At 36.1% G+C, this 23,485-nt stretch overlaps 1 protein-coding gene across 1 annotated transcript; it reads right to left on the bottom strand.

The window, feature by feature from the left end:
- Nucleotides 1–70: 70 nt before the first annotated feature.
- On the bottom strand, nucleotides 71–23,124 carry LOC126969871 (GMP reductase 1-like). The gene is made up of 8 exons (XM_050815452.1): nucleotides 22,945–23,124; nucleotides 14,281–14,400; nucleotides 11,107–11,197; nucleotides 9,068–9,234; nucleotides 6,797–6,862; nucleotides 5,810–5,932; nucleotides 5,168–5,384; nucleotides 71–3,799 (listed from the first exon to the last, which is right to left on the bottom strand). Exons 1-8 carry the CDS (start codon nucleotides 23,029–23,031, stop codon nucleotides 3,630–3,632), a joined length of 1,041 nt encoding a protein of 346 aa, XP_050671409.1. The 5' UTR covers nucleotides 23,032–23,124; the 3' UTR covers nucleotides 71–3,629.
- Between the last annotated feature and the right edge of the window lie 361 nt (nucleotides 23,125–23,485).

Genomic DNA, 23,485 nt, shown 5'->3' with positions numbered 1-23,485 from the left:
GCCTAAAGCCCGCCAATACAATTGTGCTAAAAAGTCTTTTTAATAATAAAAAATAAGAAAACGCTGTCAATAATTATTAATGATTTATTCATTATTACACACTTTGTCTTTTATAAATTAAGTTAAATAGTTTGTGTACATGACTTTTTTCTAACACATTTTTTATACAACATACTATTATAGTCATCAATATAATAGAATCTATTAGGCCAGTATATCTAAATACATACTCCATACGTATGTCAAACGGGACCCGGTGACGTAAACAATCCGTCTGCTAGGAACAGGCGAATCAGAAGCTTCACTAATCAATAACTCATATCGATTACCTTCTACCACCAGCAGCAAACAATGATTTCCGTTTTGGCATAATTTTAATAAAGTAACATGAATGTTTATTTCATTAATTTATTAGTTATTACAGTTATTGGCTATCGATAAGTATTGACACTAACAAACACGAACTAGCTCCTATCATATAATTTCATAACAGGATTAATGGTAAGAAGGCTGGTCTCACAGCGCACGTGCACTGATGATATATCTACCCACCGATGAGTAAAAAAAGAAGGACTCCGCGCCGTGATATTAGCAAGTGAAGCACCGTTATGCTAGTGTGTGTGCGGTTACGGGGGATACTAGTTACACAATTTTTTCTCCCTTAAATAATCATATATGGCCACAAATACTTATATAGTATCGTTTTTACACTTTTTCACAACGCACGACGGCATTTTTAAAGTATTTTATTGCGACGCAAACTGATCTGTCACATACGCTGGCAATTCTCATAATGGCCGCCTCTATATATATATATATCGGCCTGCAGTAATGGAAGTGTGTGCGTGGGGCTATGTATTTACACGTTAATCGGCTTGTTTTGGTGCTACACTGTTATGTAAGGTGACACGGAGTCCTTATTTTTTTACTAGTCTGTGTATCTACCTAGTGTATTAAACACAAGACGTTGCACGTTTGACATTATCACAGCATTGATACGAATGTGTGCGTCCCACATAATGATTCAAACCCTGAACTCAATTTGTTGTTCGTTATCGTTCGACAACGGCAATTGTTAATCCGGCCATAACATTTATTATTAGTTATTACATACCTAAAACTTTCCACTTAGTTGACGTAGGTACCTATATATATATTATATTATTATAAATATTCAATAAAGCCATTGCAATAATTACAAGAAACATTTTTATCAATTGTTATTTTATTTTATCCTCCCATACGCTCCAGTGCACAAGCGTATACGGAAATTGTTTCTATGGTCCTATGCCGCCGTGTCCCCGTGGACACGGAAAGGCAGCCGTCAATAAACTGCCAATATCTACGTATCCCTAGACAAAAACACCAGAGATAATTTTTACCGGGTGTAATTTAATTGCTCATGGTTCAAAGAGCCATAAAACAAAGCGCAACGCATTTAAAGACAAAATGAATTAGTATTTGGCATTAGCTGGCTGCGGCCAGTTTTGTTTAGCATACGACGGGAACATTATTATGTGAAATGTTATTACTAGAAAAAAAAAATCTGAAAGAAATCATAAGACCATATTATATCGTGTTCGCTATTGTAAAATTAATACAAATAATTCAACTGCAATATTTTTATTTTGATGCGTTTAGCAAAATAGTCACAATTTCTGGTATAACTCTGAAAGAGCGGCGATATCACAGCACGAATCTATCATAAATCACGTTTTTTGTTTAAAATAACCAAGCTTGTTTATCTAGCAACCCGTAAGCTACGCATAATGATATCTCGACTATTGTAAACACAAGTGGATATTGCGTCTCAAGTGGCCGGCGCCGGGTTTGGCACCAAAACAGCTCAGTAGGTAGCTTCTGCGGGCGTGTAGGACGTGTTATAACAATATCAGAGGTTCAATTAGATCCATGATACAGCGAAAACTAGCGCTTCAGTTAAAATAAAAATTAAATACCGAAGCATAAATAGTAGATATTAAGTTCCTACTAATGAGTAACATCTCTAGGAGTATATATTTAATCAAAAGAGAGATATTTTCAAAGTAAGACAATTAAAACAGATCTCTGTCTGGCACGAGACTCAAGTTTGGCGAGTCAAAATCTCCTGAGGATGCCTCGTGTAGAGGCGAAACAAGTGTCGAATTGTTTAAAGACAAATATTGGCGGAATTAACACTAAAGAAAACTCAAAACATTTGTATAATTATGGATTTCCGCAAAGTAACGCCGCTTAGTACTTCAATAAGTTTCCTTAGATCTCTTACTTTCATATTATTTTTTATAATATTGTAAAAATTTGAAAGAGTTTTGAGCGTTTCTTGCTCAGAGATTCGCGACATTTGTAGAAAATAATTAAACATAATGAGAAGAAAGTATGAAAAGAAAAAGAAAAAACAGTTCATTTGTAACGTGTAGTAAAAATACAAAATTAAGGAAATGATAGTGGGACTTGTGCTATGAAAATTCTGTATTTTATTCAAAAAGCAGTTTTCTCAATTTTCGCGAAGTTTTAGTGAAATTCGAGTGCCAAGATATAATATAACATATTTCAAATGATGATCGTAAATTATATATTTGTATACACGATCTTTGTGCCAGATACTTGTTCAGTATGCACTTTTATTCTATGTTTCTAGACAATTCTAATAAGTGTGGTGTTATTTAAAGACCAGTGTCTCCTGCCCGTGTATGCATGCCTGGTAATGGTAAAATGGCAAACGTAGAAGAAATGTTCCAATCTAACGATTTCCTGTAATTAATTATTAATTAATAATTCTGTAGAAAAACTGAATTGAATTTGAATATTAATAGCTTTTCATCCCGACCAACGATCTTAAGCTTTTCTTATCAACACCTTTTTGTGGTTAGTGATGAATAAAATTTCCAACGACGTCTTGTTGAAAAAAACCCCTTAAAAATATAATTAATTATCAAAGCCAAAAATTTTGTCAACCCTTGTAAGCTGTCATATCAGAGAACAGAAAGGCCTACGTTAGGTACGTAGGCCTTTTTTACCTAATAATTGTTTACTTTAATGGTTTTTCTATTTTTCACGGTTCTTAAATATTGTGAATGGACTCGTTATGAGGCCTCATTTAACCTCCTTTTGGATTTACAGGTAGTTTTGTTATCCTGTACATATATATATACAAGCACATCAATAGTATCTAACATAATTCAGTAAAAGGCGAATGTTGCGATTTCTACGAGGATATTATTTGTAGTTGACGACGCCGAGAGCTACAAAGCATTCGTTTTCATTTCCTTTTTATTTATCTATTTTTATATTATGATTTATATCATTTTATAGTGATTTACGAATGCACTAAAATTCATCTGATTTTTGAAAAAGTTACTTAATTTAAGTACTTTAACTGAAGTACGTAATGACAATCATTAGCAATCACTTCAAAAATAATCTTACTACAGTACCCGTGTGATAACTCAAAATGAAATCCCTCTGAGATTCTTGTAAGCCGCCGGCATTTTCTCTTTGAATTGGTGGGTAGGCTGCGCCTCATAATAAGTGATTGTTAAATTAAATCTTGAATAAAAATACAACAAGCCTTGATTACCGTTTGTTCTGATAGCATCTAATTAAAATCAAAAATACTAGGAGCACATAAATTACGAGAAGGTATCGTTAGCTTGTCTACAACATCTAATGAAGGTGGCTCTTCGAGTCAGTTCGCGGAGTCTCGCCGCTCCCACGTAGGTGCAGGCTGATCTTAGACCACCTAGAATATCTTTAACTGTCTCAGCGACATCCCCTCTGTATTGCACTTCAACTGTTTTACCTGAAAATTGAGAATACAGGGGAAATTATAAGTTCATTTCTAAAAGTCAGGGTTCAAAAGTATATTTGGAATTTATGTATCAGCTGGGGTTTAAGATATCAAAATGCTGTTTTGCTGTCTGTACATTGAGGAAATAAAACAAACATAATTAGGAATATTCTCACTCGGAGCAATGTGGAATTGTCGTCAGCATAATATGAATTTTGTAATCTTATTAAAGGAGGCTCGGAGAATGTCTATGTCGGTTTCAATCTTATGGTCGGATACACAATGTTCTTGTTTTATGACAATAAGGGAGGAGACGAGCAGGACGTTCAGCTGATGCTCATTACAATGCAGTGCCGCTCAGGGTTCTTGAAAAACCCAAATATTCTGAGCGGCACTACAACTGCGCTCGTCACCTTGAGACATAAGATTTTATTAGGGAGGGGAGGGATTATGATTATTTTATAGCAATAGCAACGACAATACAATATTGCATATTTGATTAAAAAAGACGCAAAAAAAATGCTGGGAGAGCTTCTTGCGCCGCTTCTTCTTTCTCAGACCGCCATTTGTTTCCGAAGCGGTCAATCATCACAAATTCAAATTCAAATTCAAAAACACTTTATTCATGTAGGTCACAAAAATAACACTTATGAATGTCAAAAAAAATATATAAATATTGTTTCTTATTGAATTTACCGCTACTTCGTAAAGGGTTGAGCTAATGAGAAGAAGTAGCAAGAAACTCATTGCCACTCTTTTAAGTCAAGATTTACATTTTAGTTGTTTTACAAATCATTTCAATTACAATATATTCAAAGTGACGCAACAAAAATACTCATAAGTCAAAAACTGAAAGGCATGAGTAAGACAAAAAAAGAAAAAAAAAATTAATACTTATAAACAGAAGAGTTATTGAGTATAGTAGATGCATCAATCCACACATACCGTAAATAAATAGAGGCATTATGTGAGCATTTCATAAAATAAAATATATAATAACTTTAAAGGAAATAATAATAATAAAAAAAACACATCAAGCAGACCTCCCGGTAACAAGATCATCCAGCCCCCACGAGTAGCACCCGTTCACGAGCATGACGCATGGACCAGCCATCGCCTCCCTCGACCATATTTTAGGGAAGGGAACGACCCGCCCCACGTCGCCGCCACAAGCAGAGGCATTTAAGCGAGCATGACGATACCTGCCACGAGAAATCTACCGAATAACAAAACAATTCAAGTTCATCTACATATTATGCAATACTTACTAAATGCCTCTAATATGCAATACTTACAAAGAAGAAGGACATCAAAAAGAATTCTAAAGGAATCAATTTTGATAAAATAAATGCCATTTATGCCTTTAATTAGTATTCGTACCTTCCGAAGAGCGATATTCAGCGACGCCTCCAGAATGCTTCAACATGGCGGTCGAGGACGACATCCCGTAAAATAACTTCACCTTCTTGCCATCTGGTTTGGTGACCACGTCACCGCCGCACTGGTCGTGACCTGCGAACATTCCGCCCGCCATCACGAAGTCCGCGCCCGCGCCGAAAGCCTTCGCAACGTCACCAGGACACGTGCACCCGCCGTCCTAGACAGGCATCATCTAATAGTTATTTATGCAGTATGGGGTATTAAAACACCAATGTGATCAGATGAGATTTAATACCTAACAACTACCAGTTGCATACAAGACTTGATCAACACCCATAATATGAATACTTTATAAAAGATTCTGAAACTGTTAGCTTACTGCTAACCTTAAAAAGTACCTAGTAACCATTATATCATCCAAACGAGTGTTGTAATGAAAACGGATGATGTAATGTTGTACTGAATTTCATTAAAACACTCGTTTGGATGATGTAATGCTTATTAGGACATTGGGTGTTTTAATGTTGGCAATAAGCTAACTGTTTTAGAATCTTTAAAAAGAGATTTAAAGCATGGGTGTAAATAAATAATAAAAACAATTCATCAATTACAAGCGATATTGTCTTCTGGTAACAAACATACCGAAATAATGTGTCCCTTGAGGCCGTGTGCTGCGTCTGCGCACTCGATGACAGCTGACAGTTGCGGGTATCCCACGCCGGTCTTGATTCTCGTTGTACAAACTGACCCCGGACCAATTCCGACCTGCAAACACACAAATTACAATTCAAATAATGTATTTTTATAAGAGCCAAACAGAAATACTTTTTATTCGATCATTTCCAACTCCCACAAGAACAGAAAAATTAAGAGGGACGGAAAAGAATTCATTAGAAGAGAATTAAAAGTAATTTGGTTTATTTAACAGAGTCAACGTTTTTTTATGTAAAATTTTATTGATTTTTCATAAAGTTTTGCTACAAGTAAACAATACTTAGTACTTAGTATTGCCCCCTCTAGTTGCTAGTCTGCGGCCGAATACGGCGAACCGGAAAACTGTTTTCACTAGTCGGTGGCCGAATACAAATTGAAACCGATCAGTCAATACGACCTACTGTAATTGAGCTATAAGCCTAGCGAAGATTACATATATTTTAGGAGATCACTCAAATTCACGCAGAAGATGCGCAATGTAAATATCTCGCTTTATGGTATCCTGAGTGATGTCCATATGACTTTTGCCGACAAAAGTTAATATTTTAAAACGAACCCTATTTCGTTTGTTTTGTTTATTTTAAGATTTCATCATTTGTTAAAGTATACCTTTCTCGGTTCAAGGTAAACACTTATAAGCCTTTCGCACGCCGATTATGTCTTATGCCACATGTAGTGAATTATGACGAAAAAAAGGTAACAAAACATTACAGAGTCGTATTCGCGCACGCCTCAAAAAGGGAAAGGTAGAAAGAAGTGGAGAAAGTCATATATGTGGGGATAACATCTCACTTCGTTTGTTCAAGTTAGCGGCATGCTACAAAATAATAGTTTCAACACCACAGATTCATCAAGAACATCACCGGTCTTAAAGTTTAGAGCAGGTACTAAGCTTTAAAAAGAAAAACAACTTACTTTGATAATATCAGCGCCGGATAATATTAACTCCTCAACCATCTCTCCGGTGACCACGTTACCAGCCTGTAAGCACGATAATGGGATCAGTATCATCAAAATAAAACCATCTTCGCTGCTCCAGCACGACGCTTGCGGCTCCACACTTCACGACAGACGTTTCCCAGCTATAAGAGCTGTGATTAAAGACTCAGCTTTTCTTTTTTCCAGAATTTGGACAAAGACCATTGAAGAGTTTGTCATTCAGTCCAAATCATGGCAAACATCAAAATATGCATCGTATGTGCCATTACTTTAATAAATAGATTAGATTATTTGCATCTTGTGAGAGTGGAATTCGGCAGCAGGAATCAGGTGAAACAGCTCTAATGCGCTAGTGCGCCAGACCAGAGATGTCAGCAATACCCCTTATGTGGCCGCACCTGCGCTTTGTAGAGCGCTAGAATGACTTGAAGTATTTCCGTGCTCTATTTATGACGCCCAGCTTCTTCAAAGCCAATTTGATTTTGCCCTCCTTTGAATAAACATCAGTATCAGAAAACACTAAGAAAAAAGTGCAACAGGTGATGCATAATAAGAGAACCCATATAAAGAACTGGTGGGGTTTAAAAAGCACCAAAATTATTACGCTCAGGAAAAAGGGGATTCCCAAAATTACAAACACAAAAGTTGGCATCAGTTGCACTAAAAAAAAAGATTGTAGATACTGCCACTGAATTCTACAGAGCTCGAGTATATGAAGACAAAATCCCACCTTTCTAATGAGCGAAGTTGAAAGAGCAATATATTCACAAAAAGATGACAAAGCACCAGATGACGACAATAACGAATTATTAAAAGGAACAATATCAGAATCAATGACAAATATAACAAAATTCTTTAATGAAATAATCGAAACATAACAAATAACTATACACATATACCTATCAATGGAGTCAGACTATCATAACACTTTTACATAAATAAAGAGATACAAAATTAATAGAACATTACAGGTCAATAAGTTTGATGTCGAATTGGTATAAAATACTTTAAAAAATAATATTAGGCTGAATAATAAGAAATTTAGATGAGTACCCCAGAGAACAAGCAGAGGTTTCCGAAACAATTGCTCAAAACAAGTCATAGAAAAATGTAACGAATTCATTTACAAGAAGGCCTTTGAACCTATTAAACACGAATATCTCGGGACGGCATTAAAGGTACAAGGAATTCAATAAAAATACATATTACTTATAAAAATAATTTATGACAGAATAGGATAGAATAGGGGAAGAATCCCAAATACAAAAGGGCGTCAGAAAAGGAGACCCTCTATCACTTTTTCAGCAGTCTTAAAACAAATATTTCGGCGTCTTAATTATCCACAACCAGAACCCAAAGGGTATAAACATAAACGGCCAATGCTTACATCATCTGAGATTTGCTGATGACTTAATCATAATAGTTGAAAAACCAGGAGACATGCTGCAGAAGCTTCAAGACTTAGTAAAGCACAGCGCCAAAGTGGGTGAATACTAAAACGGTAAAATTATGAGCAACAATACACACGTGAATATAGAAATCAACAAAAAGATAATTGAGTACTTGAAATAATATACTCGTACATATCTTGGCCAAATAATATCCCCAAAACAATTAATGAACAAATAAATAGACAAGAGAATAGCCAACACTTGGAGAAGTTGTTGGTCACTTAAAAAATTATGAAAAACAATAAATTATACAAAGTCTATATTCAACCTTGCATGACATGGAGCTTATCTAAGAAAAATCAACATAAATTAAAACTTTGCCAACAAGGTACCTATAGAACGTATAATGCTTAATATATTAAATTACGAGATAAGATAAACCTAACTAAAATAAGGAAGAAAACTAAACTAGATTTTTTTTTAAATTAGTGTAAAGAAAATAAAATGGCGCTGGGCAGGTCATACAGGGACAGTAAAGAAAAATGGGCACACGATGTTATTGAATGGTATCCTAGACACGGGAAAAGAAATAGATGAAGACAAATAATCAGATGAGAAAATGACTTAAAAAAGGTGGACTACCTGGAGAAGAACTGCTATGGATAGACAGACAGAGAAGGATCTGGAGGAGGCTTATGTCAGAAGACAAGCGGATGAAAAAGAAACTAGAAGCAATTGCCATGTTAATGCACTGTATTGTTTGCAAATAAAGGCAATCATTCATTCATTCATTCTTTAATGCACGTTTTTGTAAATGAGCGGTATAATATAATATGTAAAACAGCGGGATACTAACAATAATAGTGTGTGTTGGGAAGGCAGCCCGCACTCGTCGGACATATTCGACGAAGTGCTGAGAGTACCCGTTGGCCACGTCTATGCAAATGAACTTGATGTCCTTCACAGAGTTCAGGATGTCCGAGAGTCTGTCGAAGTCTGCCTCAGCTGTCCCAGAGCTCGCGGCTGAAGTAACAAAAGATTGGAATATTAGCAATTATGCTCGGTTAGTGGGACTTTTAATCCGAACCCCTAAACTGGGATCTTTACCTCTCTTAATTTTTTTTACATCATTTTAAGTATGATAAAACATTATTTATTATTTAGTAGCCACACAAGCGGCGGGAGGGATTGGTCTGTTGTATTTCCCTTAGTTCAATTGCTAGAACTTATTGCTAGAACAGCCGTAGGAATTTCAATATCACACACAGAATGTCCTCAGTGATTACTCAAGGTGGTGGTGGTGGTGCGACCATATCTAAGATGGCATATCTTGGTGATGGAGTACGCATTCGATCGATTGTCAACGGTCCTGACATACTACCCTGGAGAGGAGTTTAGAGTCAAGACTTCTAAGCCGAAAAAATATAGCTGGTTAACACATACCTACCAATTTAATTCTAATTTTACATTAAATCAATAATTCAAAATTTTACACATTTTGGTTATTTAAGTTCATCGTAATGAATATACCGCTATCGCGGGGTTTAATCATCGACGAGACATTTGTCAGGCACAGTTCCAATTTCAGAAACAACACTGCAACGATAGACTGAGCGACGACTCTTGCAAAGTTACGTTAAGTTATAGTTAGCTACGAATGGAATAATAGATATTAAACAATTTTAACCGATCATTACCCTGAAATTTAAAACTGGTTCCCAGCGTTGAGAAGAGTCTACGTAGTTTTTATCCCCAACGTGTATTGTGGCATCATTTAGCCCTGAAGATGATGTTTGTTTGGAAGCTGATGTGACAGTTGGATCTTAACTGTGATATAATATACACCACAGTGTTAGATTGATGGCATTAAAGACTTTTACTGCAAAACATCAGCAATGACCGAATATCCTAGGTGCATATGTGATACGTAATTTGGTTTTTCCCAGCGATTGATCTTAAGGTTCACTCACCGGTTTGCTCACCTGCTTTCCTAATTACTTTTCTTATTAGGCAAGCAGGTGAGCCTTTCAAGTGTGTTTATATGATAGCACCGCCCCTGCTTCTCTGGCAACTCATTCAGGATGCCGGCTCGAAGGCAGAGTCGCGGATCAAGTGCTCTGTGAACGAATCGAACACACGTCGATTCACTTCGCCACACGTCACAGAACTTATTAACATCCTCAATGTCTGAATTTGTGGCGTTGCCCATATAGTGATTATCAAGAGCTTTCTGGCAGGCACTTCCGAAATATGGAATGAGGTTCGTGGCGCATTGCTTCAGGGATACGACATGGAGTACCTTCACAAGAAACGCGTACAACCACTCAAACAGTCGGGAATCAAAGAAGCGCTTTCTAAAAGGCGAGCACTCCAATTGACGGTTGGTCAAGACCAGCTCTGGTCTTGGAAAGTACGCCTGAGGTGAAACTCTGTGCACCGTTACAGCCATCACTCCCACCACCCTGCATGATCGCATCACCACATCACCATAATTTATTAATTAATTGTCCAATTAGCACGGTAGTGCCACTTACACTAATTAGACGAAACACAAAAAGGAAAAATTACAAACAAAAAAAGAATAATTCCATTAATTATACAATATCAATGCTCTCAGCGTACCTTAAGATTTCAGAAACTAGGGAACCATCCATCATTGAATGGATCCCATAGAGCATTCTTGTCCAAGAGCGTGTTGAAATATGCCAATGAACGCGGTATAGGTGCCATGACTCGGACAACGGTGCTATGAAGGGGGACCACGAAGAGTTTATTGTTTCGTGGGCGAAGAGTTTTGAATTTAGAGACACGTATACGACACAATTGCTCATGAAGATCTGGAGCATCAACGTCTCCTTGTAAAATTCGACACATAATAATATTCATAACTCTTACCCATTTGTTGTAAGCACTCCGGATGTTCGTCTGCAAATTTCTTCCACTCCTCAATGGTGTAATATTTGTGGATGCAAGTAAACAGGCCGTGCTGAAAATATTTACGTTCTGTATCATATCTTATCTTCTCACTGGGACCATATTATTGAGGAGATGGAATACCTCAGCATTCACCTGATTGTGACGTCATAGCTCATGACTTGCACGTTTGTTTCCCAGTGAGAAGACACAAAACGACTAAAACTTTTGAGTAAGTGTAGTACCTCATAGTGAACAGACAAAGTAATATGATATACTTAGTGTAAAAACACTAGAACATAGTGTCTTCGCCTTAACAGGTCTCTGTTAAGGCGACTTAACTTAACAGGTCTCTGTCTTATAAGAAAAGTGCTAATAGACACTTTCCTAGTTTTTCTCTTCTATTAAACTAAATTAAACTAACATTTCTTATAAGAATATGGTTAGATTGTAATTTAAATGATAAACGTAAGTTTTGTCAGAGGCATACATTTGGTAGTAGTACTGCACGGGCCGGACCAATAGGTATTAAACAATCCTGACACACAGCTAGTTCTGAGCCAGGTTAAGTGATAGCCAGGTTTTCCCAGTTTCCTGGATTTTCCCCCACACACCAAATGTATTAGTAAGAAGCATAATAAATTTTTATCCCTTAACGCGTAGATAGGGTTGTAGAAATAAGTTTCTGAGAACTACATATATAAGGCTTAATTGTAAATTACTATAATAATTAGAATATAAGTAACTATTTTTGTACAAATTTTAATAGTTAATATAGAAATTTGAATGCTGTTTTCTAGCTCCAGGCGACATCTACTTCATACCACATACTGCTGCTATTGAGTTCAAGGTAGCGGCACCTCGCCCCGTACTTGTACGGACAGTCACATTATTAGTGGTCAACGCAATGAGTGCATCTAGCTGTGACGTCTATTTACGGCTACATACGGCTATATCAAACGGGCTAGCATGTCGTAGAAAATTATGAATTAGCTGTGCCCGCTGTCTTCGCGCAATGGCGTCCCCAAACGATATAATAGATTATGCAGCACGCACTAGATTTCGATATCCGAACAATCACTCTTTTCAACTGACACTTTAGTGTGGCTCTAACACTCACGCGGTCACGGTGTGGCCGTGTACGGAGCGGCTCTAACAATAATGAGAATTAGAATCAAAGTGTAAACCTGACACATAAATAACAACTCAGTATTCAAATAAGTTACATTATTTGTTGTTCATGTGAATAAATAATAATATCGTAATGCCACAATAAAAGTTAAGAATCGTTCTGTAAAATGGTCCGCCATCTGAAATCATCTTTTCTTCGCGAGAGTCCATTTTGTATGTATAAGCGTTGTAGTAACGTTGCGTGATTATAGTGTCTGGTTGGACGGCAAACTACTGTTTCAACACTGCAGTGAACTATACTTTTAAACAAACAAAGCGGAGAACGGCAATACTCAGGATAGCTTCTCCATCCTAATCCGTAATAACAGCTGTTTGTGTATCACTGGTACACGCCACAACCAGTCGTTACCAGCCGCAACCAGCCGTTACCAGCCGCAACCAGCGGCAACCAGCCGTTACCAGCCGCAACAGGCGCAACCAGCCGCAACCAGACGCAATCAGCCGCAATCAGTCGCAACCAGCCGCAACCAGTAACAAATCAAAATCAAATCAAATCAAAATCAGTTTATTCACGTAGGTCACGGAAATGACACTTATGAATGTCAAAAAAATAAATAAAATATTTTTCTTATTGAATCTACCGCTACTTCGTAAAGGGTTGAGCAAATGAGAAGAAGTAGCAAGAAACTCATTGCCACTCTTTTATATCAAGATTTACATTTAAGTACATCGATTTACAAATAATTTCAAATTACAATATAATATTTAAAATGTAAAATGATGCAACAGACACACTCAAACGTCAAATAGTCAATGTCTTACACGAGTAAGTCAAAAAAGTAAATGTTAATTAATGCAAAAGTTATTGAGTACAGTAGCTGCATCATCCACATACACCATAAATAAATAAAGGTATTCTGTGAGCATTTTATAAGCGATTAATAAGTATATATATATCCATACATATATATACACACAATAACTTTTAAGAATCTGAAACCGAGTCTCCGGCAACAGGATCATCCTGCCACCACAAGCGGCGCCCGTTCACGAGCATGACGCATGAGCCAGCCATCGCCTCCCTCAACCATATTTATTAACCCGTCCCATGTCGCCGCCACAAGCAGTGACATTTAAGCGAGCATGATGAAACCTGTTACGAGAACTCAGCAAACAACAATAAAATAATCCTAATCTACATATCACGCAATACTCACCAAATACCTCTACTTACAATTTGACAATTCTGCTTAAACTTGTAATTAATATTATATTTTTACTAACAGTAATCAAAAGCTCAATCCTTTAGGGTAATCAAATCAAAATCACCTTATTCAGGCAGGTCAAGGAAATGAGTTTTCAATTTATATTCACCTCCTTTGAGGGTTGAGCTTTAATAAGAAGAAGTGGCAAGAAACTCTTTGTGACAATCACTCACTCACAAATAATTTCAGTCACAATATATGTAAAGTGATGCAGCAATAATACTCAAACTACAAATAATCAAAAAAAATGTAAATTAATACGTAAAAACAGGAGCTATTGAGTACAGTCACGACCGACTACTACTGTATCAACAATAATACCAGGCCATGGTACAGTAGATGCATCAATCGTAAAACACACACCGTAAGTAAATAAAGGTATCTAGCGACCATTTTATTAGCAATTATAAAAAATATAATTTTTAATTTTAAAACCAAAAGGCAGAGTTTCCAGCCACAGGATCATCCTGCCACCGCAAGTAGCGCCCGTTCACGAGCATGACGCCATGGCCAGCCATCGCCTCCCTCGACCATATTTTAGGGAATGGAACGACCCGTCCCACGTCGCCGCCACAAGCAGTGACATTTAAGCGAGCATGATGAAACAACAAACCACAACCAGCTATTACCGACTCACGCCAATCGGCATGCATGACAGAAAGCAGCTTCGGAAATTATAAAGAATTATTATATTATGTACAAGGTGCATATAGATTGACGTATGTATCGTGGTCTCGCGTAGGTCATTGTTTCTATATACCTTCGACAGTTCTTGAGCCATTTCAAAGGTGCCGACAGTATCCATGTTACTCGCCATCACTGGAACCCCTCGATATGTCTGACCAGAGTTCCGGAATGTAATTTCCCTGAACAAGTCCACCTGCAACAAAATATGAAATAATTTTTACAACAACGAACAAACTCAAGAGTGATCGAGAATAATTACACGAACTACAGTATCGTCATGATTATTATCGCACGTCGCACAAATGTAGCACGAACCTCACAAACATCGAGAGCGCGAACTTCCCGCGAAGATTGCAGCGAATTATTTCATTTAACCTTTTTTGTTTGTGAACCGATTAAGAATAAGACACACTTAATGTTATGAAGATCTTTCCACGATACATCAAATCAATTCAAATCAAAACCACTTTATTCATGTAGGTCAAGGAAATGATACTTATGAATGTCCAAAGTTTTCTTTTCTTTTGACATAATATATCACCACTTCGGAAATCCTTAGCGATATCAGGGAGATCATTAATATAAACAAGGAATAGAAAAGGTTCTAAAGTCGAGCCCTGTGGAACCCACATTTTAATATTTGATCGACCAGAGGACCGCTTTCCATTAACATGTACTTTTTATAGTCTACAATTAAGGTAAGATGTCAGTATGTCCAATACTATATTTCTGAGCATCATCATTGAACAAAGCCAAATCGGTTAAGCGTTTTGAGACAAACAGACAGACTTTCTGTAAACTCAATTAATGTAGAAACCGCGGCTTTACATTACTTGTGTATTGTTAACGATTTTATTATAAGTAGGTACTTATCGATGTAAATATTTATAATTAAATATAAAGTATTGACTCCCGCTTAACGTGTTATGCTTACAATAACTTTTGAACGTTGGCTTGTTTGAAAAATGTAGCAAAGGTTGAGAAGTGATAGTACGTTAATTGCTCTCTGTTTTGTATTAATTAGAGTATATAATACTCGAAGCGGAGGCGACATTGTTGTATTTGATTATCGCATTTATGTAGTGTGCTGCACATGGAAGGATTGCCTCCTAGAGTTGTGTAACATACGTGGTATAACGGACGAAACAATAACAATATAACAATCCTCGTTGGCGAAGCGTTATATCAGTGCGAAATCTATACGTCTCATATACGTTAAACAATTTTAAACAAACAATGTTTTTGTAAAATGTATGTTATGATTATAACTTCCTTTGCTTATTTCATACTTGCTGACCCTTTGTCTATTAAGTATTTAGTTTGGTAAAAGTGGGCCAAAGAGAATGAGTATTCCGTTATATCTAAAAAATTGGTTTTGTAATAAGGAGTTCTTATTCGAACATTAGAAATTATTGTTATACAGTTAGGCATAAAGATTAAAAATGTGATTTAATAGATTCTATAACGCGAATGAGTAAACACTACAACAGTGCTTGTTAAAATCACCGATGATATACGATTTGCAATGAATAATAAGAATATTACGGCTATGACTTAGATTTTAGTTATGCCTTCAATACCATTGACTTTGATGTTCTGTTAGGAGTGCTAAGTTCTTTGAACATATCTCAATTAGTAATTGTATGGTTTTGTAGTTACTTGAGCGAACGTTGACAATGTGTAAAAGGTTGTCGACAAATACTCCACTTGGTGCAAAATCATAGTTGGTGTGCCTCAAGGTGAAGTGTTGTCTCCTTTCCTTTTTACTATTTTCATTTACTTAATATCTTCAAAACTTTCTTCCCTCTACCATTTTTACGCTGATGATTTTTTTTACATATTTACGCTCACTCATCTCTTGAGAATCTCGCATTAACAATTGCTTTACTTAATGCAGATTTGAACAATATCACTAAATGGTGTGAGGTGACTTCGCTTAAATCCACACAAGACACGGCCAATTGTTATTAAAAGTCATAAAAGGCATTTATTTTCACAAAATTGTATTGTATCCTTCAGTAAGTCGGTTTTTTACCGACTACCGTGGGAATACACATTGATCAGATATTATCATGGAACATAGCGATGACAATGTCAGTAAAAAGATTTTTATGGGTACCTTACGTAGACTTCGTTACTTTTTACCTATTACCAACAAAATCTTGCTAGCTCAATCTCTACTATAACCCTAATCTTGACTATGCAGCTACTAGCTATCTAAATCTCAAAAATTTTGCAATTTTGTTCATGTGTATATATATCTTACACTATCTTACTTTATTGCCTATTTCAAGCTATAAATATATTTATTACACCTTTAAATTTTATAGTGTTAAGGATTTTTTAAATATTACGTAAACTTTTTGCATGATAATTAAAATACGCCGAATAGAAGACACTAATTATAAATTTAAGATCTATAATGTATACTGTGTTCGACGAATTAAATAAATTTCATTTCATTTCATTATGTTACCTAGAAAAGATCGCTAGATAGCGATAAGGTTGCCTAATTGTGCTACCATAACTATTATTTACAAATTATAACTTCTAACATATAAAATTCTCATGTCGCGGTGTTTGTTGTTAAACTTCTTCGAAACGGCTTGACCGATTCTCATAAAATTTTGAGGGCATATTGGGTAGGTCTGAGAATCGGACAACATCTATTTTTCATCCCCCTAAATGTTAAGGCCACGCCAAATTTTTATTTTTTATTGTTTTGACATTTTTTTTTAAAATTTGTTTGATTATGAGTCAACATTAAAAAATACATACATCTTCAAATTTTCACCCATTTACGATCAACAGTTACTTTTGTATCGCGATTTTAATATCGGCAATACAACGTTTGCTGGGTCAGCTAGTTATTCTATATATTTAGTGCAATAAAGAATACCTTTCTTACCTTTTCAGCGCATTTGCTATCATTACTCCCAGGTATTATATAATTAAGCTTTTTAAATCAAGCGGTTAAGTCACGTGTACCACTAATACCACTTCAATCTATTTTGATCGTACGCCGTTAAGCTTAAGATAAATCAATAATAATAACATTGGTGAAAGTAAAGTATATACTTCTTCTCAATCGTTCACTCTTGTCAGAGTGGTCGTGGTTGCCAAGATGACGCAACATTAGTCGCCGTTGGTCTCCACAGTTATGGGTCGCACTGCCTCCCTCGCGATGCTCCTCCACTTTTGATGGATTGCGGGAGCCCTCCACCACAGGTGTGTGGGTCACTGTTTGATCAGGTCCGTCCATCGCGTGGGTGAGCGTCTCTCGCTCTTTTCCCCTCCACCTTCCCCTGCACTATCAACCGCTCAAACGATCCTTCATTTCTGGAGATGTGACCAAAGAACTTCAGAATTAATAGTTGCACAGTCGACGATAGCCTTTCTTTTATCTTCAGTTCTTTTAAGATGGAATTGTTGGTTCGGAAAGCCATCCAAGGGATCTTCCGGAGTCGTCTCCAACACCACATCTCTAAGGCATCAATTTTGCGGCGGTCTTGAATTCTAGGGGACCAGGTTTCAGCCAAGTGTATACAGGGCGTCCCATAGTTATGGGACATGAAGGGAAAGTACCTTAAATATCGTTGATAGGTTATTTTACTGAAATAAGACTTTATGTTATTTTTAAAGCAATTCTGCATTCAAAGATTTTGTAAAAATCCTTGCCTCGTCTGGAAATTGAACCGACCTTAATTAACACCCCTACATCTATGATGCCAATCGAAAAAATGGCCAAAACTAATAACTCTAAAATACCCTATATACGATATTTAAGGTACTTTCCCTTCGTGTACCATAACCTTCGGACGTTCTGTATTTTATCATGGTTTTATATATTTAAGTAATATGTATAGAGATACATTGTTTTCGTAGACGCAACTACATTGAAGCAAGGTTTCGTTAGATAAAGGGTTACATAATATATATTTAGCTTTAGTTAAACAGATGCTCAAATGGCCTATTAAAAAACTCTTAATCTTTTAAATGCAAATTGGTTATTTGTCGAGATTGAAGATATTCAGGTTTTCTTGGAAGTATTCCAAATGTAGAGTCAGTCTCATAACACGAATAATGCTAGAAGGAGATATACATAATATACTTTGTCATAACCACATATATAAGGCCGAGAATCGAAATAGGTTTTTTGCTAACTGGACCGAGCCATGATACAATAACTTTAATATGACGACCCATATAGCCCAGTGGTTAGTAACCCTACCAACTGAACTAGAAGTAGATGCAAACATTTATTCGACGAATATTGATGTTTATTTCCAAGTACGTAGGCTATGTCTTGTTTGGGGCTTAATCATTTGTGTAAAAAGTGTTTTGCAATATATGTGTAATTTAAAGGAAAGTTACTATTAATATTGAAAATGATATAATATTTTTTAAAATAATCGTATTCGTACATAACATGATTTAACAAAATAAATAGAGTTGAACAAAGCATACAAGATTTATAAGCGATACGTCGCTCGAACGGTTGGCTCAGCTGGAAAGAGCGTTTGCACGGAACTCGCGAGGACGTGGGTTCGAGTCCCGCATCTTTCATGAAATTTTGCTTTTAGTTTTATTTGTGTAATTAATCCCAGAAGTCAGGGTTATCACTTTAATAACATAACAAATTGTTTAAATTAGCAAGAGCGACATCTCAACAAAAGCATACAAGACTTTAAAAACGTCACTTGAACGGTTGGCTCGGTTAGAAAGAGCGCTTGCACGGAATGCGAGAGGTCGCGGGTTTGAGTCCCGCATCGTTCATAAAATTGTTTTCAGTTCTATTTGTGTAATTAATCCCAGAAGTGAGGATTATCATTTTAAAAACATAACAAACAATTTTTTTTGTAATATAAATGTAATTATAAATGTCACGTTACTTCACACTATATAGTTGTCGCCCGGCGCCGCTTGTCAATGTACTTCATAAACATTAATTACTGAACGGTCGGTTTGCTAGATGGATGGCACATTAAACGATGTTATCAAGTATCAGTTCACAAGGGCACTGTTTGAGTTGGCGTCGTTGTTATAAAACATGTTCCTCTAGAAGTGGGAGGCTCCTTTGCACAGGATCCGAGAAGCAGTAATGTGTAATCATTACTGTGTTTCGGTCTGAAGGGCGCCGTAACTAGTGAAATTACTGACAAAAGAGTTAACATCGTATGTCTCAAGGTGACGAGCGCAATTGTAGTGCAGCTCAGACTTTCTGGGTTTTTAAAGAATCCTGAGCGGCACTGTATTGTAATGAAGGCATAAAAGGCATAAAAGGCATTTATTTTCTCAAAATTTATTCCTTTAGAATTCTTTTTGATGTCATTTCTTATACTACTAGATACTACTACCGCTTCGGAAACAAATAGCGCTCTGAGAGAGAAGAAGGGGCGCAAGAAACTCTCCCAGCATTCTTTTTTTATGCGCTCTTTTCAATAAAAATATACAATATTGTACAGTCGCTATAAAATAATCACAATCTAGTCCCAGGCTGTCCGATCATTTAGATATTCAGCAGTGGAGTAATAGTATTTACGACAGAGCCATTTTTTTATAAAACATTTAAATTTATTTATAGATAATGCCTGAACAGTGGCTGGGACTTTATTGTAGAAGTGTATACATTTACCCTTAAAGCTATTATGTATCTTATGAAGCCTACTAGAATTAGTTACGAGCAATCCCTTATTTCTAGTGTTATAATAATGAAAATCACTATTAAGAGCAAAAAGGTGACGATTTTTGTGAACATATATTAAATTTTCATAAATGTACTGACAATAAACAGTCATAATATTTATTTCTTTAAATTTTTCTTTGAGAGACTGTCTATAACCAAGCTGATATATAGCACGAACAGCTCTCTTTTGCAGTGCAAACACTATATCGATGTCAGCAGCATGACTCCATAGTAATATACCGTACGTCATGATGCTGTGAAAACAACTAAAGTAAATGGGTAGGGCGTATCAATTATCATCGGCTGAACGTCCTGCTCGTCTCGTCCCTTATTTTCATAAAATAAAAGTGAACGCGAGCGGCCGCAGGCGACATCACTTGACAACTCCTGTCGTCACCCCGGCCCCGCCTCGCTTCCACATCACTCTTGGACTCTGTGGCCTCAGCCGGCTTTCAGCACCCCGCTGCCACGGGTGTCCACCACACAGATATTATGAGCAGGTTTGGTACAAGGAGATATGGCACTTTAAATTGGAACGTCTTTGTATGGAATTGGAAATATTGGAGACGGAAAATGTGATTTTAGTTCACAGCACAAGTGCTCTGCTTTGAATGACTTGGAGAAGGAAAACATGATCATTTTCAACGCTTGCTAACTGACTCTTACTATCAGCTGAAACACTCGCGTTTGCTGTTCTTTCATTGTTCGTTTCTAAATATATATGTCAGCTTGACGTGTTAACAAGCGCTACCAACATCAAGAGTACCTACTATCATACAATGAATGAACATCACACATCTTGGTGCTCAGAATTGTTGAAGTTTGTTGTTTGCAGTGCCTTAAAGAAATCGAAAATTTAGCTCTCAATAATAAATAGTAGTTAAAAATATCTAAAAAATACGCTATTTATAGAAAAACGAAAATTTATTTTGTATTTTAAAATTAACATCAATTCCTGCGTTATGGACTCTTTTTTTGCAAATTGAAAAATGGAATAGTTTTATCAAATTAATGTATGTATTGTCATCGGTCCAAGATAAATCTACGAAATCTGGGCGGCGATTAAAGTGGGTCAAAATCGCACCCAAATAAGGTGGTACAAACAAACAAACAAACATACATACAGGTGAAGCTAATAAAAAGCGTGTAAAAACTTATGACTTCGGATACGTTGAGCCTTAATAAGAAGAAGTGGCGAAAAACTCGATACCACTCACTGCTTTAAATCAATTGATTCCTTTGATTACCACAGACTGGGAATGAAGTGGACATCCTCGGGCTCTTTAATTATAAATGTTTGTTGTACGATATTACATTGTAATCCATATTTGTATATAAAAAAAGCGGCCAAGTGCGAGTCGGACTCGCCCATGAAGGGTTCCGTAGCAGCAAAAAGGTTCTTGTAGTGTTGTCGTTGTAACGATTTATGAAGTAACTACTATTCAGTTTTGAAAAAAAAAGGTTATTAGAAACCTTAATATTTCAAACCACCAAAATATTATTTTTGAAGACCAGACGTATATATTATAGTTCTTATAGTTTCGGAAAAAAGTGACTTTCGGACGGACACACCGATAGACATGACAAATCTATAGGGTTCCGTTTGGCTATGGAACCCTAAAAAGCTCGCTGAGTTTCTTGCGCCCGTTTTTCTCAGGTCTGAGGCAGTCTATTCCAAAATAGTCCATTCAAATGGGTGGTAGTTATAGACGTTCAATAAGTGATTTTGAATCCAATTTTGATTAAAAATATTAGAATATATGATTTCAATTGATAATAGCTATAATTCAAAAACTACAACATTTTACAAAGTATGCAAAGTGACGTAACAATATAATTAATATAAACGTTTCAACTTAATCGAGTTAGTTAAAAAAATGAAAAGTATTTTATAAGCACTAGTTTAAAACCCATTGTATGAGGTGATGATCACCAACGAGCAGTCAAATGTTAAGTGTTAATCAAAAGGAAGGACGGGGATGCAGAATTGAATTACAGAATCAACCTATAATGTGCCCATGTAATACGAAGGACTTCTTTATCTATTTCTCTTCTATCAAGTCCTCTCTTAAGAAGGTCGCGGAATGGGTTAAATTAAACCTTGTCCATATTACCCTCAGAAGACTCAAGTTATCGCGTTTACCACTAAAAAACTTTTTGTATTTGACGTATCACTGCTCTTCGACAACAATTCCCTGGAGTTCAATTTCGAGAATTGATTTTATAATTAATACTAGCTACCTGACAGACGTTGTTCTGTATATAATAAATAAATTAATGTTTTTATATGAATTTGTCAATAATTTATCATAACATCAATAATTACTTCGTAAAACGACAGCAAGGTGCATCCCTGCTGTCGTAATGAAATTGTTTTACAGCAGAACTGACAAACCGTGCGTCAATAAATTCTCTTATAGAAATTATGTATGGACACATCAAAGGAAAAACAAATTTGTTGTTTTTATTTAATTTAGCAGCATTTTCCTATTTATCCACCTTTTAAACCTTCTCTGGACTTGGACAAATAATTCAAGACCAAAATTAGCCAAATCGGTCCAGCCGTTCTCGAGTTTTAGCGAGACTAACGAACATCAATTCATTTTTATATATATAGGCTAACTGACCCGGCAAACGTTGTTTTGCCACATAAATTATTTTGGAGTTAGACCGTTTCTTGGACATTGCAACATTACTTTACTTTTCTAAAATAAACGATTTTTTCTAAAATAAACGTAGCCTAAGTTACTCCTTACTACATCAGCTACCTGCCAATAAAAGTCCCGTCAAAATCAGTCCAGCCATTTCAGAGATTAGCCGGAACAAACAGACACTCCAATTTTATTTATATGTATAGGTAAAGATACTGTAGTCATAGAAAAATATTACCTATATTTTACCACTAGCTTTACCATTCTCTACCTGTTCAAATATGAAGGTAATAATAATTCATTTAAATGTATTTGAACTTCCACTCAAATCTGATGCACACTTTACATATCCACCTTCATTACCTTCATGCACATAAAAATTAATAAAAAGAAAACTCACATCGTTTCGGCTCTTTAACGTGCTCCTCTTTGGTCTCAGCAGCACATCTTTGAAGTCGAGCTTAACCTCGTTAATAATATTTGGCATTCTAATATAAACCGTGGACCATTTATATATTAAAACTATTTGTGCGACAGCAGCTCGCTTTCCCGGCGCGATATTGACTATCAGTTTTCGGCTGAAAACTGCGAACTTTATCTTGGTGTTGCCAGCGTCGTAGACACAATCACCAATAAAATACTATTTTATTTAATGTTTACTATCGTGTTATTGATATAGCTCTAAGTGGGTTTTTCTTTTCAATCAGAAGGTTGTTACGTTGTGATAATTGTTTACACTTTTCATAAATTGAATGAAATGATCTACATAATAAGATTTTCTACATAGTTTTATTACTTAGGTATGTTTTTTGGTTTTTTTTAACCGACTCCAAAAAAGGCGGAGGTTCTCAATTCGTCGATATGTTTTTTTTTTATGTTTGTTACCTCAAAACTTTCGACTGGGTGAACCAATTTTGATAATTATTTTTTTATTTGAAAGC

The sequence above is a fragment of the Leptidea sinapis genome, chromosome 19, assembly GCF_905404315.1.
Source record: "Leptidea sinapis chromosome 19, ilLepSina1.1, whole genome shotgun sequence".
In the NCBI taxonomy this organism is placed as follows: Eukaryota; Metazoa; Arthropoda; class Insecta; order Lepidoptera; family Pieridae; genus Leptidea; species Leptidea sinapis.
This window is presented reverse-complemented; position numbering and strand designations above follow the sequence as displayed.

Coding starts and splice junctions, on each gene's coding strand:
- LOC126969871 (XM_050815452.1), bottom strand. CDS start 23,031: ATGCCAAATATTATTAACGAGGTTAAGCTCGACTTCAAAGATGTGCTG. Junction 11,198..14,280: donor TGGCTCAAGAACTGTCGAAG/GTATATAGAAAC, acceptor AAATATTTTCAG/CACGGCCTGTTTACTTGCAT. Junction 5,385..5,809: donor TCAAGGGACACATTATTTCG/GTATGTTTGTTA, acceptor ATGCCTGTCTAG/GACGGCGGGTGCACGTGTCC.